Genomic DNA, 17,307 nt, shown 5'->3' on the forward strand with positions numbered 1-17,307 from the left:
TCAAAGGAGGGAAGGGAGGGAGAACACGAACATTCTGGTCCCTTCTCTGAGTTCCATTATATCTTCCTGGTGGCCAGGTAGTTTGATAAGGAAAGGGTTTCTCTTCTCCCATAAAAGACTGATATACTCCTACGCACTTTTCTTCCCATCTGTTTAGAATTAATTCTTGAAGGGTTTATTTTAAAATGTTTTCAACATTTTATTGTAAAAACTTCCAAACATAGCAAACTTTAAGGACTTTTGTGGATACTCATGTTCCCACACAGTCAGCTCGAGATCACATCACTGACGGTTTGCTGATACTCGCTTTAGCACATATCCAGTCCGTCCCTCCACCCAACCATTAAGCCCTCTTACTGAATGCAGACAAGAGAGCATTTCCCCCTAAATAATCTGGTGGCGGTATCATCAACTAGAGTTCAATATTTGCCTAGTTTTCTTTTAATGTACAATTCAAATACAGTGAAACACAGCTTAAATGTCCTTTCACCGAGTTTTGGCACACACCTGTACAAGCCAAACGCTGATCAAGATGTAGAATGCTACCATCATTCCAGAACAAGCCCTCGGGCCCCTTTCCCAGACCAGCCCTGTCTCCCATACCTCCACCCTCAGCCCAGACAAGCAACTGCTTTTCATCCTAGGTCTTTTGGCTTGGGCTGTGTCCAACTCTCCCTGAGGCACCGCAGTGCATTCCAGGCCGAGGTGTTCAGGTCAGTCTGAGGGATGAAATGCGGCCCCTCTGCATTCCTTCCCAGCCCAGGAACGGCAGCGCAGCCGTGCCCTTTCAGCACTGGCGATAAGCAAGCCCTGCACTCTCCTGGCCCCGAACATCTGTGAAGATGATCATTTGAAAAATGGGACTAAAAACAAAAAAGCCACGCAGCCTTCCATAAAACTAATATGCAAATCTAAATTTAAAAGAAAAAAAAAACACAACTATTAACAACAAAAGCTGGACTGGCTAGCAAAACTGGATTCTTCTAAAAGAAAGCCGAAAGCTTACTGTGTATATTTCCATATGGTTATACACTTCATATCCTTAAATTGCTAAAGGCAGACGGTGTAATAGGAGGATTAAAAACAAAAGAATGTAAAAGAACCTGGGTCTGAACCACAAAATAGACCAAGATGTCTTGTGTTCTGAAAGACACAGAACCATCACTCTAGCAAATTACTTTCCTGTTCAATGTATAAATGACATTTCCAGCAGTTATTTTCTATTACCGGTGGCCAGCTTGGTTGTCAACATTCTCCTGTGTAGGCCCTTGGACGATCCCTGGTTACACTGGAGCCCACGGCACAAACAAGGGTCTTGCGTCTCCCATCCTCATCTAATATTTTTAAGGGCGAGAGAGTGTATGTGTGTTTGGGGGAGGTTGCTGGAAGGGTCTACGTGGAAGGCCATGTCACTACCAATGCTCTAGAGCCCAGGGGGGCACAAGCACAGCTGAGGAGCCTCTCCTCCTGTTGAGCAACGTTGACCACAACCACTGGAGGGGCTGGGAAGACAGGCTGGAGTCCAGGCTCCCTCTACCCCCTGACTCACCTTCCAGGACAGGAGGTGACACGAAGGCACGCGAGCCAGGAGTCTGTTCTCAACAGGAGCCACCTCTCCCCACAGTCCTGTTTCACGCTGGGTGGAAAATGCGCCCCCCCCCACCCACCCCCACCCCCGCCTCTTCCCCCCCATCCCCTGCCCTCCGGGTCCCTCCCCCACCCTCACCTGGAAACCAAGGAACAAGTAAAACCCGGACAGAGAGACAGCCGAGTCATCCCAAGTGCAAGAGCTGGTTAACAAATGTGGAAAACAGGACGGGAGTCGGCGAGCCTGTAGGGCCAGAACTGCTAAATACTTGGGAGTTTAATACAAGTATCAAAGAACTGACACAACCGAAGGGAGCCGGAGCGGGCAGCAGTGAGGGCTTATGAAGTTCCAGGGATGGCTCAGAGTCAGCTCTGCGACACAGGAGGCCGGGCCTGGCCGACAGCAGGGGAAGGGCAAGCAGAGCAGGGCTACGGAGAGGGAGAGGGAGAGGGCCACGGGCAGGAAAGGGCAGAGGAGGGAGGGACTTCCCTACCACCACAAGTCACAGGTCTCCATCTAGTAAACGCTAAACTGGCGAACGAGGAAAAAAATCCTACTCTGTACACACCATCACAGCCAGGCCAGCGTGCTTATCCTCTCTGGGAGGAAAAGCGAAGCCTTCTCTCTTTCATGGTTTAACTGAACTCAGATCCCTTCCAGCCACAAAGTAACAGAATCATCATTTTACATATCCCCACAAAAGCAAAGAGGCAGTGATATTTAATTTCAGGGATTAAAAAAACCTTTTCCCTTTACTTACCCTGTAGGGCTCCCACCCTATTTTATTTTTCGTCACAGTACTTTATCTCCTCCTGAAATTCCAAATCTTTATTTGGTTATTGGTTTCCCACCCACCCACCAACCAATCGACCACCCACAGACACACACACACACACACACACTGACTAAATGAAAGTAATTATTCCATGTTATATCAACCACACCAAGTACAGTATTGTAAATTGTGCTTTAATTTCTGCAATCGGATATGATGCAGTGAAATACAAGTATAAACTCTCATTGTACATCCAGAAAATAAAAAGCACATTTATACAGATTCAGCCCAACAGCTTATTCCCTTTTTTTAAAAAAGTTTTGAATGTAATTAAAGCTACTTTATCTTCAGTGTAAAAACCTGGAGGTATAAACAAACTCAAGATACTACATACAGGAAGTTAATGTACATTTCCAAACGTGCACAGTGCAGCATTTCAGACAAAGTAAATGGTCTCATTTCAGCTTTTACTGTTAAGCATAATCCACATCTCAATCTTGAATAAAAATGTCACAATATGTAAACCCACTGAGAATCCTGTACACAAATACAACTTTATAGAAATCTGATTTCAAATATAAATACATAAACTGTCATGACCTTACATGTTACAACAGCTTATTTTTCTATCGTAATTTTACGAAAAAAAAAAAATCATAGAAAAATATTTCAATGCACATTCAACCACTATGACAGGGGCCATGACCTTGTGCCTTTAAACCATACCTTACGGAGTGTAAAGCATCACACCAGGCATTTTTGGAATGAAAATTACTAAGACCTTAAGACTGAAGAGGCTACTGTATAAACAGTCCCATTATAATATGGTAACAAAACTAGCTCCATAGTGTACCTGGGAGGCAGTGGGGCAGGGAAGGGAGGTTAGTGCGAGTTTAAGAAGGCCCACAGAACGTACAAGAAGGTAGCCAACGAACTAGGGTCATTTTAAAATCCCCACTGCAAGCCCAACACTGACCTTGCTAGAGAGACTCTTAAGGCAACCAAGACTGGGCATGTGTTTGGCCCCAGAGGCATGAATCCTACCCTCCCCTCAATCTCCACTGTCTTATTAACACACCAACATGGCGTGGGGAGGACGGCAAAGCAACTTCTTGTGTGTACAAAAGACGATTCAGTGCAAACCGAGAAACTCCTCTTTGTCAATAGTTTCAAAATTTCTTATTGCCCTCGAGCAACCGAAAGTTTTTCTCAACAGGCAATATTCAAATTGGGATCTACACTGGAGAACGAATGGATATAAAAGGCAAACTTTCGATAGGAAACATTCTAATGCAAGATAATTTCTTTCCCCCTCCTTTTGTGGAATTGAACAGGGTTCCATGGAGAATGAAAAAAAAACTGGTCCTTACAAAGTGTACTTTCCTGCGTTTAAAAAATATATATCATTTAGACAGCAGATCCAGGAAGGTTACCAGGCATAGTCAAGTTTCTTCTATGGCTTTTTAAATCGCTGAGGTACTATGTGATCACCATCACTTCTGATATTTCTGCTTGACCGCTTCCCTATGAAAGCTACGCTCACCAGTGATCCTACTCATCAGTCTACAAGGTAACAGAATCTGGGGAAAAAAGCCTTGAGGACGGCGGGCACAGACGCTTGAAGCCCCGGCGTGCTATGAGGAAAAGGCAAAGCAACTGCTTTCAAACACTGCGCGCCTCCAGAAAAACGGAAGCTCCTCCGGGCAAACCAAAGGGAGTCCCCCAGTTGGCCCAACAGGTTTAGCAGCAAGATCCTGGGACGGGCAGCAAGGTGGGGAGCGTGCAGGGGCAGTGGCGAGCGGTACAGAGCAGGCGGAGGACCCAGAGCTGCCGGCCCCGAGCCAGCCCCCCGTCCCACATAAAGTGACACAGCCTGAGGATGCTCGGCAATGTCAGGATGGCGACACGCACGGCAAGAGGACGCGGAAAGGAAAGATGCTAAGGTTTGGAAATGAAGGCCATACATCTAAATACCTCTATCTGAATCTCTCAACTCGCCACACACACACATCGGGCAAAGCTGGACTTGTCCCGAACCGAGACGGGCTAGAGAGACACTTACTACTCCCGACGGCTGGATATATCACGTTGGCACAGCAAAGATCTGAAGACAGTATGGAGTCCAAGCACATCTTACCAAGGCCCTTTCTAAATGGTAAACCAGCTACCGCAGGGTCTGTATGATACTAATGCAGAAGACACTGGCCACAGTTGTATTATGGGTCAAGCAGTAACTCCTGTCCACTAATAATACGAGAGTTATGGTTTTAATTGCATAGTCTTTCAGAACCATGGGGCGGGGGGGGAATGAGAACCAGCTCTTTTCCCGAAGGCCCAGGCTTCCGCCCGGCAGTGAGCTTCAGCGTGACGGCCCGATGCAGACAGCAGACGGGTCTGGCTCCTGCCTCAGCCTGTGACACCCCTCTCTCACCGCCCCTGAGCAGACCAGTCACACATCCCCTAGATCCACAAACTCATCTTCTCGCTTGGCCAAGTCTTCTTCATCTCCCAGAGCTTTCCACCCGCTGGTGGGCAGGACTGGCTTGGAGGAATGGCGCTGCAGCAGCGCAAAAGGGAACAAGGAGGACAGGCGGGCCGAGGTCCTCAGCAGCGAGGCGGCCTCTGCCTGGAGGGCCTCCTGGCTGTGGTGTCTCTCCTCGATTTTCTCCTGTAGGCGCTGGACTTCTTCCATCGTCTCCAAAAGTTTGCTCAGGGTGGCCACTCTGCCACCACCCAGGATTTGGGCCTCCGGAATCCACCGCAAGTAGCGCTGGGCCCACACTTTGATCTCTGGCCCCTCGATGTGAGGCAGCAGTAGCCCGTGGTAGTTCGGGGGCTTGCTGCGCCAGCTGTCGTAGAACTCTCGGAAGTTGTCCTGCAGCTCCTCAGAGGAATTAATCAGTTTGCTAATCCTCTTGCCCAGAAGGTTTTTAATTAAATGATCTGTCTCTTCCCTGAAAAATCCTCTTTTGGGAGATGATTTAGATTGGGTGAGTGGCAAAGAAAGTTGTCGTTGATGCTTTGAGAGAAAACACAGATAAAAATCTCTGGTTAGCCGGACAGCACGGTGACAGCTGTTCCCATCAAGGCAGAATCCTGCTTTAACAGAAGTCATGAGATAGCAGAACTGCCCCGTGAACGTAAGTTCATGGCAATGCTGTCACACGCAGAGAGAAAGCAGCGGTGGGGCGGGCAGGGGATTCTTGTTTATGCCACAATGCACGTGTCAGATGCACACTGGGTGTATAAACAAATGGGTGAAACCAGGTGCGGGGCATTAAGTGCTTGTGAAGGACAGGCTTAAGTTAAGATAGGCTGATGATGATTTAGGGGCGTTTGGGGATGAGGCCTATTCATTTCTGAAAGGAGCAAAATGTTTCTTCTTTGAGAAATTTAGGGTGTTCGCTTTCACAATATTCTGAACACCTGAGAGGAAGTGGTGCCGACAGCCTGAAGAGCCTGTCACTCCACTGAAATAATCTGTAGGCTTAACTTGTAGGCTATTGGGCATCCAGTGGGAGGTCAAGCCTAAGTCAAAAAGGTTCTGGACAAAGAGACAGACGGGAGCAAAAGAAACTTGAGGACTGGCTAAGCGGGCTGGATGTTCTTGTCTGATGAGCTGCACGGAGTCGAAAATGTGAGAGCATTTACACTTTTGCCCTCCTCGGTAACGCTACCTGCAGCCAAAGCAAGGTGTTGTGTCTGGGGTTGCACTGTGAAAGGGTTGTGAAGATGGGAAAGACGGTCACAAGGGATCCCTGGTGCCCAAAGGAGAAGGTAAAAATCTGAGGAGAAGCTGTTTCTCTCCAACTCTTCTGCTCCTGAGGTACCCATTTGAAATCAGAAGAGATAAAAGTTTTATTCTGGGGCTAGCCTCCTAACTCTCTAACATGTTCCTGCCAGTGGTTCTTCCTTATAAAAAATATTTCCTTATTATGGAATGTAGAACAACAATAAAAAACACAAAATAGAAAGCAAAACCATTCACAATACCCCAAGTCAGAGATGACCAGGGTTTCTCACTTTCCATCTGGGGGCAGGAGAGCCGAAGGCCAGGAGTCGGGGGCCGGCCTCTTCTCCCCAGTGATCCAGGTGAGTCAGGGATCAGGGGAAGCAGGCGGAACCTAACAGCCACAGAGTGTTCACTGCCTGCCGGGTTCTGTGCTCAGCGCTTAACGTGCAACCACTTACCCAGTTCTCAAAGTCACTATTACTGCCCCACTTCACAGATGAGAAAACTAAGGCACAGAGGTTAAGTAACTGCAAAGGCCCCAGCTACCAAGTGCCGGACGTGGTTTCACGACCCCAGTCTGGCTCCAGAGCCTGGACTCTTAACAGGGCTCTCCTTGTCTTGCAAGCCCCTCTCTGAAGCCCTAAGTGAACGGAGCGCGCCGGACGGGCCAGGTGTGAGCAGCACTGCGCCCCGGAGCCTGGGCAGGGCCTAGGGCTGAGGCTGGGACCCCACACCTGAGTGGACCCCATGGTCACGAGGGGTGACCCCCAGGGCAGGGCATCGTGCTGGTCGGCCACGGCTCTTTGGTCTCTACAGAACCACTCCAAGGCCATCTGCCCACTCAACAAGAGGCCCCGAGCCTGACGCCCGGATGCCTCACCAAACGGCTTCGCGGCTCCTCGCTGGCCCAGCGCCAGCTCTGCATTAGCCAGTACAAGCTGAGATGCCCCAACCCTGCAGCTTCAGCCCCTCCCACTGGCCAGCTCCCGGAACCTAGGCCCACTGCTCCCATCTACAAGGAGAAGGGACACTTAGAACAACGGGGCCTGGGCAGAGAAATGGACTCTAGTCTTACCGGGTGGAGCTTTTATTTCCTCCCTTCCACCTCTGAGGGCCCTTGCCCCTCCGGCCTGGGGCAGCTCTGCAATCCCGACCGGGCGGGAAGTGTGTGTGCAGCCACCAGGGGGCACAACACGCTGACAAAAACTGACCCTCCGGCCAAACTGTTCTGGAGCGCAGAGCAGTTCTGGCCCAACAGACAGGAAAGAGGTTGAGCCAGGAGGGCAAGCACGCAGCCTGGGCCTGAGGACCCTTGAAGGGCGAAGCATCAGCTCTAAGTTATCCAGCAGCTGTGCCTCCTGTGAGTGCTGGCTTTGGCTCACCTGGGTCCCCAAGCCCCTCTAGAACGGAGCCACCTCCCACAGCAGGACAGGCTGGGCTCCCAGGAGCCCCGTGGGATGGCGGGATCAGAAGGATGGCGGTGGAGAAGGCAGTGACGTGCACCGACTTGTGACTGGCCACCGCTGGCCACCCCGCTCTCCCTTTCATGGGGTCGGGGGGCTGGTAGGGGGTCCAGGTCAGGAGACTGAACGGGAAATGCCATGTAAATCACGCATCACCCAGGGAACGTCGGGGTTAATAACTGGTAAGGTCAGGGACAAATATCTGAAGGGAGGCCCAAATAATTTGATGCCTGTCATTTTCAGCCCAGGTCTGCAAACAACAGCCCGCGGGCCCAGTCTGGCCAGGTGCCTGCTTTTGTAACTACTGGAACACAGCCAGGCCTGTCTGCTTACGGGGCGCCTGTGGCTGTTTTCGAGTTCCAACAGCACGCGGGGAGTTGTGCCAGAGACTCTGTGGTCCCTGACAGAACACGGTAGTCGCAAACACCATTGTTAGCGTGAAGAGGGGCCTGGCTATTGAAGATGTGAACCGGTACAGATGGCGTAGAGCCCACACCGTGATCGGTGTCTCCTCTACTCTACCAACCGCACGCGGGCAAGGGCGAGACGCTCAATTCCACGCAGCAGCCCCAGCGACACTCAGCTAATGGCCACGTCTCATCAGGACAGATGCTGGCCTGCTGAAGGCAAATGATTCTCAGGGGCCCTGACGATCTGCCCGTCACGATCTCCACTCTGCAGACTGTGTCCGTGTAACTCTCATCCTTACCAGACATGGGGATCTCTGCGCAGACGAAGGGGGTTAGACACGTGCACATCTTACTTTGAAATGCGTTCCTTTCCGCTGGCCTTTGTCCAGTTTTGGCTTTTCCACGTAAAGAGGGTTTTTGAGCAACGTCTGGGCTTTGGGTTCAAACTGCACAGACCAATCCCACACGGTGAGCAGATTCAAAGGCTTGCTTTGTGCACCCTGGCTTTCCCTGCCCTGCCAAAACAAGCACAGGTCACGGCGCTTCCAGCGGGGCTGAGGAAGGCAAACACAGTGCTGGGAGACGGGCCCCAGGAAGGCGCGCCCCGCCTGCCCTGAGAGCCAGCCTTCCAACGGCAGCTCCCTGCACTAACGGCTTTGCGTGGAGAGGGGTAGGACGCGCTGCTTCCAGCGGGCCGCACGCCAGCCGCGGTCTCCCAGGACAGCACCCTTGTGAGGTCACTCCTCTTTTTCCAATTCACCTTTGGGGAAACTGAGGCTCAGAAAATGGAAGCGACCACCTGAGGGCACGAAGCTGGTGAGCAGCGAGGCTGTGTGAGTGGAGCCTGGGGTCTGTTTCCCACTCCCCGTGGGATATGGTAAAATCCCACTGGAGCGCCAGCTCCAGCAAACTCCGAGGCCCCCAGAGGGCTGGTCAGAGCACCCTGGGCGCAGACTTAAGGCCCCGGGAGCGCGGCCTCAAGGGAGACTAAAGACGTTTAAGACGGAAAGTGCAAGCCTAGCTTCCCTGCCCCGCCAGCGCTCCCTTCAGAGTCACTCCAGGCATCGGGCAAGTGGAAGAGAAGGCATCGGACCTGTTCACAAAGACAACTTTTAATTTGCTTCACTCCTGGCTCTGACACTTGCTCCCGGCTCCAATATTTACCATGTGACCCGGGGCGAGTTACTCACTGTCTCAGTGCCTCAGCTCCTCAGGGATAATCATATTCAGACCCACAGGGTGCTTGAGGATTAAATATCAATACCCGGAAAGCACTCAGAACAGGGCCCAGCATATAATCAGTGTTACAAAATTATCATTTTTATCATCAATCTTCTTGCATCCTACTTGTGAGACACGGCTTCTTCCAATACACAGGTTCCTAAGAGGGACTCTTACCATGTTTGTATCTTTTTGATGAGGCGAATTGAAGAAGAAGGTGCTAAAGATAGGTATGTACAGGCTATCTGACAAAACGGTCAGGTACGTCTCCGAGAACTCAAACGCTGGGGGATGCTGGTGCACCAGCTGCCAGACACAGTCTAGGAAGAGCAGGAACACGGGAACCTACGTGAAAACGAGATACACGTGACTGAGGGGCGCCAGCGGTCCGAGGCCAGCGGTCCTGGGTCCGGGGCAGCCACCTCGACAGCTGGGGAATAAGCTCTCCCGGCACTATATTCTCTGGGAAACACATTCCAGGCGATTCACATTCTCAGCTCCATCCCATTCCCAGCGATAAATACGGTCAACTGAAACCACACACCCGTGGATTAACATCAGGACTTGACAGGACCTCTCTGCATGAAAGACTTTCCTGAGACGATGTAAAAATCTCCTTGTCAATCAGCACTGACAGGTGAGCACTTACAAGTGACCCTGGTAGCAGGGAACACTAGCTCTGAACCTCAACAAATGGAATGCTATTCCCCGCAAAAGAGTTCCACTCTTCTCATTAGTAGCGCTGTGCTACAAAGAAATACTACTCAATTACTTCAAATATTGCGGCTACTCCCTTCTCCACACCCCTGACAATGGGGGCCCAGAAGAGAAAGAGGATGGGTGAGAAGACAGAAGCAGCAAAAATGAGTTTCTAACGTTTTCCACAAATGCACTTTTTTTAACCGACGGCCTCTTTTATTAGCTTCAGAGGCAAGCCCTTTAATAGCAGAGCTGAGAGTTTGCGAGGGTGCCTTGTCCTCCGCAAGTGCTCCTCCTCCGGCCACCAGTGACCCTGTCAGGTGGACAAGACAGGCCACGTCACGGGCTCTCCCTTCCCGAGCTTGGCCAAGGTCTCACACACAGCTCCTGAGAGGCAGGAGCTGGGAGGCCGGCTCTAGAATCAAAGTCCAGTGCTGCGTCAATTACATCACAAAGCAGACCACCCAGTTTTCTATCAAAACTCCAGTATGTCAGTGTTGAGATGAAAAGAAAGGTCTACATGGGCAACTTTATTTCACACCTCATTTTATGTTCAAGAGCATACTTAAACAGAGCGTAAAATGTCTGGACCTCATCGTACAGCCAGGGAAACGGGCTCACCAAGTACGGGTGACTCCTCCCAGCGCTGGGTAAACAGACCTGATCTGCTCTCGGGCTCTTGCCCCACTAGACACGGTGCCTGTCAGTCCCCCTCTTCTCAAGATATACAAACTATACGAGATACACAAAAACACACTCTTCCCCACACAGTATCAGCTCTTTCTGCCCGTCATGTTATTTGAGTCCCATTAACCTTTCAAATTAGTATCTCAGAAACGCAAGGTCCCTTTCAAGACTGAAAGACGGTGATGTCCATTCAGCCCAATGGGACACGGATGAGCACAGAACAGGCCTGAAAGAAACTGCAGGCCTAGTGAGAGGGGGCTGGGTCTCCCAGGACACACCAAGCCCTTATGGGCAAGAGCCACGTCTCTGTTTCCACAGCTGCTGTGTCAAGCTGTCCAGCACCGCAGACAGACGTGCTTATTATCTGGGGTAAGAAAAACCACCAGTCGCCCTGCTAGCATACGTTAGCTCTGCAGGTGATCTAATTAAAGTTCACCTGTTTTCATTTTTCCTTCCACAGTCGTTAATAATGCAGCCAAAGGAGTTTGCACCGCTGTAACCTAGACAAGTACACCCCAATCTGGGGGGCTCATTTTCACAAACTGAACTGTAACGCTAACTCTCCAGTGCTTGAATTCGGAGGCCCAGACCCGAAGCTACCATGGCGAGGCCCTGGTACTGGATAGCATTCACATAACCCTGTGCTTTATTTTGAAAGGGTTTATTGCCAGGAAAATTTACTTTGTGTTATTATGTATTTTCTGTAGGAAGCTTGTACCCTAAATGTTCATTTTTTTTTGCAAAAACTAAATTATCAGAAACTGTGGGAGTCTCTCTCACTGAGTTCATTTTTATTTATTTATTTTTATTTATTAATCAATATTACTTCCACCATGAAATATAATAGCCCCCTGGGGTACACAATTTAGGAGAGAAGACTCTGAACACACTCGTTAATAAACACCCCTTTCCCCTGGGAAGAGTTTCAATAGTGTTTCAAGCATTGAAAGGCATCCAGCAGTGCACTGACCTCAGCCTTTCCGACAAGCCCCTAAAAGGTGTGCACTTTGCAGGCAGGAGCCCTCCGTCGGAAGACAGATTAATGAAGAGATGGGGCTCTGCTTCCCCATGGCTGCCGGGTCTGTGATGGGGACACTCACCTCCTCCTTGTCACTCTGACGTAGATGGTTGCAGCGGTCCAGGAAGCAGTGCCCGCCCACGATCCACTCCTTCTGGACAAGGCTCTGGAAACCGAACCTGGTTCGACAGTGGGGGTCCATCATCACTTGCACCAGAGAGGAAACGAGGCAGCAGAGGTCGGAAGCGTTCTCCTCTGGGGTGGGGGGATGCCCAGCAGCAGCGCGGAGAGGAAGGAGGGTACCAAGTGTTAAAGAGCCGCAGAGGACTCGCACAGGCACAGGTAACAGCAAGGGCCTCGACACCAGCGCCTACTACTGACAGTCAAGCTCTAATTCTCGAAAGGCCAGGGCCAGTGGGGAAAAAATGGTAATGTTTTCAGATTGAGAGACAAATAGCTTCTAGGCTGGCTGGCACTGGTTCCGGCACACGCTGGCACTAAAGGTGGATTTGTTACTGATGAATAAATGCAGCACGGCAAACCCACCGTCAGAATGCGGGCTCCGAATGTGCTACACGATGCGGGCACAACCATATACCTCATGGCACGTGCTGGGCTCCACAGACCAAGTTCAAAACCCTTCCAGCTGGTGTGTCAGGGTCTCCATCACTGAACTCATCGTTGCAAGGCAAAACTGCTTCTCAGCCACCTATCCTCCACTACCTCTGCTTCGAAGGAAGGGTAGCCTTCCTGGATTGCACCAAAATGCTCTGATTCTCAGCTCTACGGCTCTTTCCATTTCCGTCTGGGAGCACAGAGGGGACTGCTTCTTTCTGCCTAGCCTAGAGGAAAAACTCTCCACGCTAAGTATAAGCCATGTGCCCACCCCCGAGTGCGCGGTACAAAACCCACACGATGAAAATTCTGCTCACATCCTCGTTCACCATAAACGACTCATAGCAGATGAAAACATACATCTACATCCGTGCATTTGTCTTAGCGTTTTAAGGTCCTAAAAGTCAAGGTCTACAGCCCTGTGGTTTCTACTTTACACAAAGAAGTGCAACTCAAGGTGCTATTTTGAAATGTCCACGAGGTTGCTTCCATGTCCTGGCTATCATAAATAGAGTGGCAATGAACATTTTGGTACTGAATGGATAAAGATGTGGCACATATATACAATGGAATATTACTCAGCCATAGAAAGAAATGAAACTGAGTTATTTGCAGTGAGGTGGATGGACCTGGAGTCTGTCATACAGAGTGAAGTAAGTCAGAAGGAGAAAAACAAATACCGTATGCTAACACATATATATGGAATCTAAGAAAAAAAAAAAAATGTCATGAAGAGCCTAGGGGTAGGACGGGAATAAAACACAGACCTACTAGAGCATGGACTTGAGGATATGGGGAGGGGGAAGGGTAAGCTGTGACGAAGTGAGAGAGTGGCATGGACATATATACACTACCAAACGTAGGGTGGATAGCTAGTGAGAAGCAGCCGCATGGCACAGGGAGATCAGCTTGTGACCACCTAGAGGGGTGGGATAGGGAGGGTGGGAGGGAGGGAGACGCAAGAGGGAGGAGATATGGGAACATATGTATATGTATAACTGATTCACTTTGCTATAAAGCAGAAACTAACACACCATTGTAAAGCAATTATACTCCAAAAAGATGTTTAAAAAAAAAAGAGGGGTTTCTACAGTTCACTACTCTTGAGGGTCTCTCTCAAAGCCTCAACTTTTAAGACCTAAATCTTCATAGATACAATCATGAAGTCCTTCTCTTAAGCAAAAAATTAAGTCCTTCTCTTAAGCAAAAAATGTACACTTTTATATACATTTATGTGTTATTTATTATTTTGGCATAAAAACTTTCTTTTTATTTTCTCAATAATATAACTTAAGTTAGACTACTGAAAGAAAACTGTTATTAATATTTTAAGATATCTTATGTAATTTTCTCAAGTTTTCTTAATACATAAGTAGTTTAGGATTTTAGGTCTCTTGTGGTTTTGCTACTATTAATGTCGAGGAATGTTAGGTCATTTTTACTAAAAACGTGTTTGGTTGGAACTTAGAACGTGACATATGGTGTTCACCATTGGTTTTCAAGTTTTTCTCTTATTATTTTAGAGGTAGGGCACTGGTATTATATAGATTTCTTCCTTAGTGCTTGAGGCACATGAGAGAATACCCAATATTTGGAGGCATTAAGAAGAAATTAGAGGAAGATGTTTGCTTTTAAGCCTTGACTTTTCTTTGTGTATACAAATATAGTAATTAAATAAAGTTCTTTATTGTAACCAAAAAAAAAAAAAAAAAATGTCCACGAGGACAATGGTGCTGGTAGTAGTAGGTTTAGAGAAACTTCAGAACGAATTCTAAGTAGGGAAGTGTTTGCACTGTTAAACTCTCCTCCTGACCCCAGGGTCATGAAGCACTACAGAGCCACGCTTACACTGTGCTCCTATTTCTCCTCCAGGAAACAAGCCTAAACAATGGGAACACATGGGTTCAGAAGAAACAGATTTTTATATTTGTCTTTCTTGTGCTATCACCTGTCAAAACAAGTTTCATTTTTTAAGAGAATCTTCCTTCTTGCGTATGAAGGGTGTTAACAGTACACATGCGAGTCCTAGGAGGAGCAGCTAGAGAATGAGATTTCAGAGGTACAACTCAGCAGTCCTTCGGGGAGTGAGGGACAGCTCAGCCTCATCCGCTAAAGATTGCCATTTCATTTTACACAACTCTGGGACTGGTGCAGTCCGGCCCTGGGTACTTGCACCTCTCAGCCCCCCAATCTTTATCCCTCCTTTTCACCAGTTACCCAGTACTCTGTTCTGCCATCGTTAATTAAATCTTTTTCAATAACACCCTTAGGCCTGCTCTCTCAAACTCAGTAAGTTGTACACTTCTAGAAGGCAGAGGCATAGAGCTCTGTACACGCGAGGTGCTCAGTGCATGTATTAAAATTTCAGTCAGAGGGTGCAGAAGTCACAGGTGGACACATTTCCAGTCTGCTCACAGAAGCTAAATTCTAGCAGTCGTGGACAGTGTCAGAAAAATGATAAAAGCCTGAGGGTATGAAAGCGTGAGACAGTCTACTTAATGTAAAGCACGGGGCTCTAAGAAACTTTAAATATTCAAAACAGCAGATAATATTTTAGCTCAGATCGAACCAATTCCACCAACAATCTTTGTTGCATGAGGTTTACACTTCTTTTACACATTCTGGGTGTGTATATCCTGTCCACATGTAGAGGAAGTTAAGCCCACGGAAGAAAAGGGAATCGTGGTCCACAAAGTTCCTGTGGCAACCGCACGAAGTTGTCAGACACAAAGATGTAAAAATAACAATTAAACCATCCATGAGTCTCTTCACACAAAAAAGATCATCCAAAAATTTTAACTGAGTTAATATAAAACAAAACCTCAAAATATGAGGAAATGTGAGCTTTGGTAAAGATACCAAACAATTCCTTCTTGGGCTGTGACTAGGTCTGCCGAGCTCCAAGTGAAAGAATTTATTTTTAAACTATAACAATGAAATCCAAAGCAGAGCATTCCAAGGTCAGGGTAAAAAGAATGGGAAGGAATTCTACACTAGCTCGCTCCTTCTGCAAGACAATCCCGCTTACATAAATCTCTACACACAGAAACAGAATCCCAAGGAAAGGGAAAAGGAAACCACCCTTTGTGCTTTAAATATATTACCTAAAAGAAGAACGTTCATGTTTTGGGCTTCTAGACATTCTATAATCTCTATTGCTTTTTTCAGGCAGCGTCTACACAGGAGAGAGGCAAGAAAAACAGACATTAGCTCTTGAGCTTGACACCATGAACAGTAAGAAATTTAGAGGCAGTCTGACTTGATCTTCAGTTTTCTATCCCATTTACTGTTTCATGCTAAAGATCTCCAAAAAGAAAGAAATTATCGTTCATGCTATTCAGATACAGCAAGACACTCATCTGCTTATTAGAAACTTCAAGTTTTCAGAAGGGATTTCCAAAATTGATGTAAAAATGTTGCTACGTGATTCCTAAAGTAGAAATACTTTACTGCAAATTCGTATCTGAGTGTGTTGGTGAGTCCCAGTGAGACCCAGAAACGCCCACATCTGGAGGCTGTGCTGCAGGTCCATTTTGTTAACTCAAGGTCATGGGCTAACGTGTTGGTGCGGCTGGAAAGGCCCAGTGTGCCCTGAAATCCCTTTGCCTCTCTCGACGCAGCTCCCTTTGAGACTGTTGCCGCTGCCAGCAGCTCTGCCTTCTGCACTGGTAACCCTGCAGCAGTGGCGCCTGCCTGGGCTCTTCACCCGCTTAGGGACACTCACCTTCTCTACCCACCCCATGGAAGGAAAGGTCCTTTTATTTTATAACATTCATCACAATACGTGCAATTATATATTCAAAGTAAAGGGACATGCAGCAGGCTCCTCAAAACCTATTTGTTAAAAAGTTTTTGGAGGCCTGAGACTCCTTTGCACCAACTCCCAGGCAGATGTGAGAGAGAATGCCCAGCGAGGTGGAAGGGAGGAGTCTTCTCTTTCCTCAGATGTGTCCTGGGGTCGGAGCTGTTCTCTCCCCAGCTCTCACCCCATCATCATTTCTGTTTTGCGCCTCCCTTTGCCCTCTCCTCTGCTTAAGGGCAACAGACAGAAGCTATTCAAAATACGAAGTAGGGGGGCTTCCCTGGTGGCGCAGTGGTTGCGCGTCCGCCTGCCGATGCAGGGGAACCGGGTTCGCGCCCCGGTCTGGGAGGATCCCACGTGCCGCGGAGCGGCTGGGCCCGTGAGCCATGGCCGCTGAGCCTGCGCGTCCGGAGCCTGTGCTCCGCAACGGGAGGGGCCACAGCAGAGAGAGGCCCGCATACCACAAAAAAAAAAAAAAAAAAAAAAAAAATACGAAGTAGGAAAGAGAATAAAATTCTGTTCTCTCCGAATCTCTACTTAACTCCAAAATGAAAAATAACTAATTAGCATTAATGATAGCAAAAAAAAAAAAAATTTTAATAGGTAAGAGACATATAAGATACAGAATTCTTCTAAAAAGGTATTCAGTAAGGGCTTCCCCGGTGGCGCAGTGGTTGGGAGTCCGCCTGCCGATGCAGGGGACGCAGGTCCGTGCCCCGGTCCGGGAGGATCCCACATGCCGCGGAGCGGCTGGGCCCGTGAGCCATGGCCGCTGAGCCTGCGCGTCCGGAGCCTGTTTTCCGCAACGGGAGAGCCCACAGCAGTGAGAGGCCCGCGTACCGCAAAAAAAAAAAAAGGTATTCAGTAAAAACTCAGCATCCGGGAATTCCCTGGAGGTCTAGTGGTTAGGACTCCGCATTTTCACTGCGAGGGTGCGGGTTCCATCCCTGGTCGCGGCCAAAAACAAAAACAAACCCAGAAAACTGGGCATCCCTCCCCTTCTCAATCCCCACATTTCTCCCTGGGGGTGAGCGCTGCTGCCCAATTAGAATGCTGGGTTGCCACGCCCCCTTTTTTTGTAGCCTTCCCATCCCTAGTCTATAGTCTAGGGAGCAGATCTCTGTGTGGGCAGGTAGCATGTCTGTAAATTCTTATCCGATGTGCACAGAAATAATAAATAATGAATGTAAAATCCAGCTGAGCCCTGAACAGAATATGTGATCTAAGAATATTTAACCGTGAAATAGAAAACAGTTAAATTATTTGTCAGGTTGCTTTACTACTTTTTTAAAATTT

At 48.5% G+C, this 17,307-nt stretch overlaps 1 protein-coding gene across 1 annotated transcript in view; it reads right to left on the reverse strand.

The window, feature by feature from the left end:
- Positions 1-2,570: 2,570 nt before the first annotated feature.
- The window catches only part of MTMR12 (myotubularin related protein 12), a 69,656-nt gene continuing 54,919 nt past the window's right edge, over positions 2,571-17,307 (reverse strand). Inside the window, exons 12-16 of the mRNA XM_024121828.3 lie at positions 15,314-15,384; positions 11,677-11,849; positions 9,368-9,535; positions 8,323-8,484; positions 2,571-5,382 (exon numbers count right to left, since the gene is read on the reverse strand). Of these exons, the coding sequence (XP_023977596.1) occupies positions 4,813-5,382; positions 8,323-8,484; positions 9,368-9,535; positions 11,677-11,849; positions 15,314-15,384 (1,144 nt within the window). The 3' untranslated portion in view covers positions 2,571-4,812. The remainder of the gene's footprint in view (positions 5,383-8,322; positions 8,485-9,367; positions 9,536-11,676; positions 11,850-15,313; positions 15,385-17,307) is intronic.

The sequence above is a fragment of the Physeter macrocephalus genome, chromosome 8 (assembly GCF_002837175.3).
Source record: "Physeter macrocephalus isolate SW-GA chromosome 8, ASM283717v5, whole genome shotgun sequence".
NCBI classification, from domain to species: Eukaryota; Metazoa; Chordata; class Mammalia; order Artiodactyla; family Physeteridae; genus Physeter; species Physeter macrocephalus.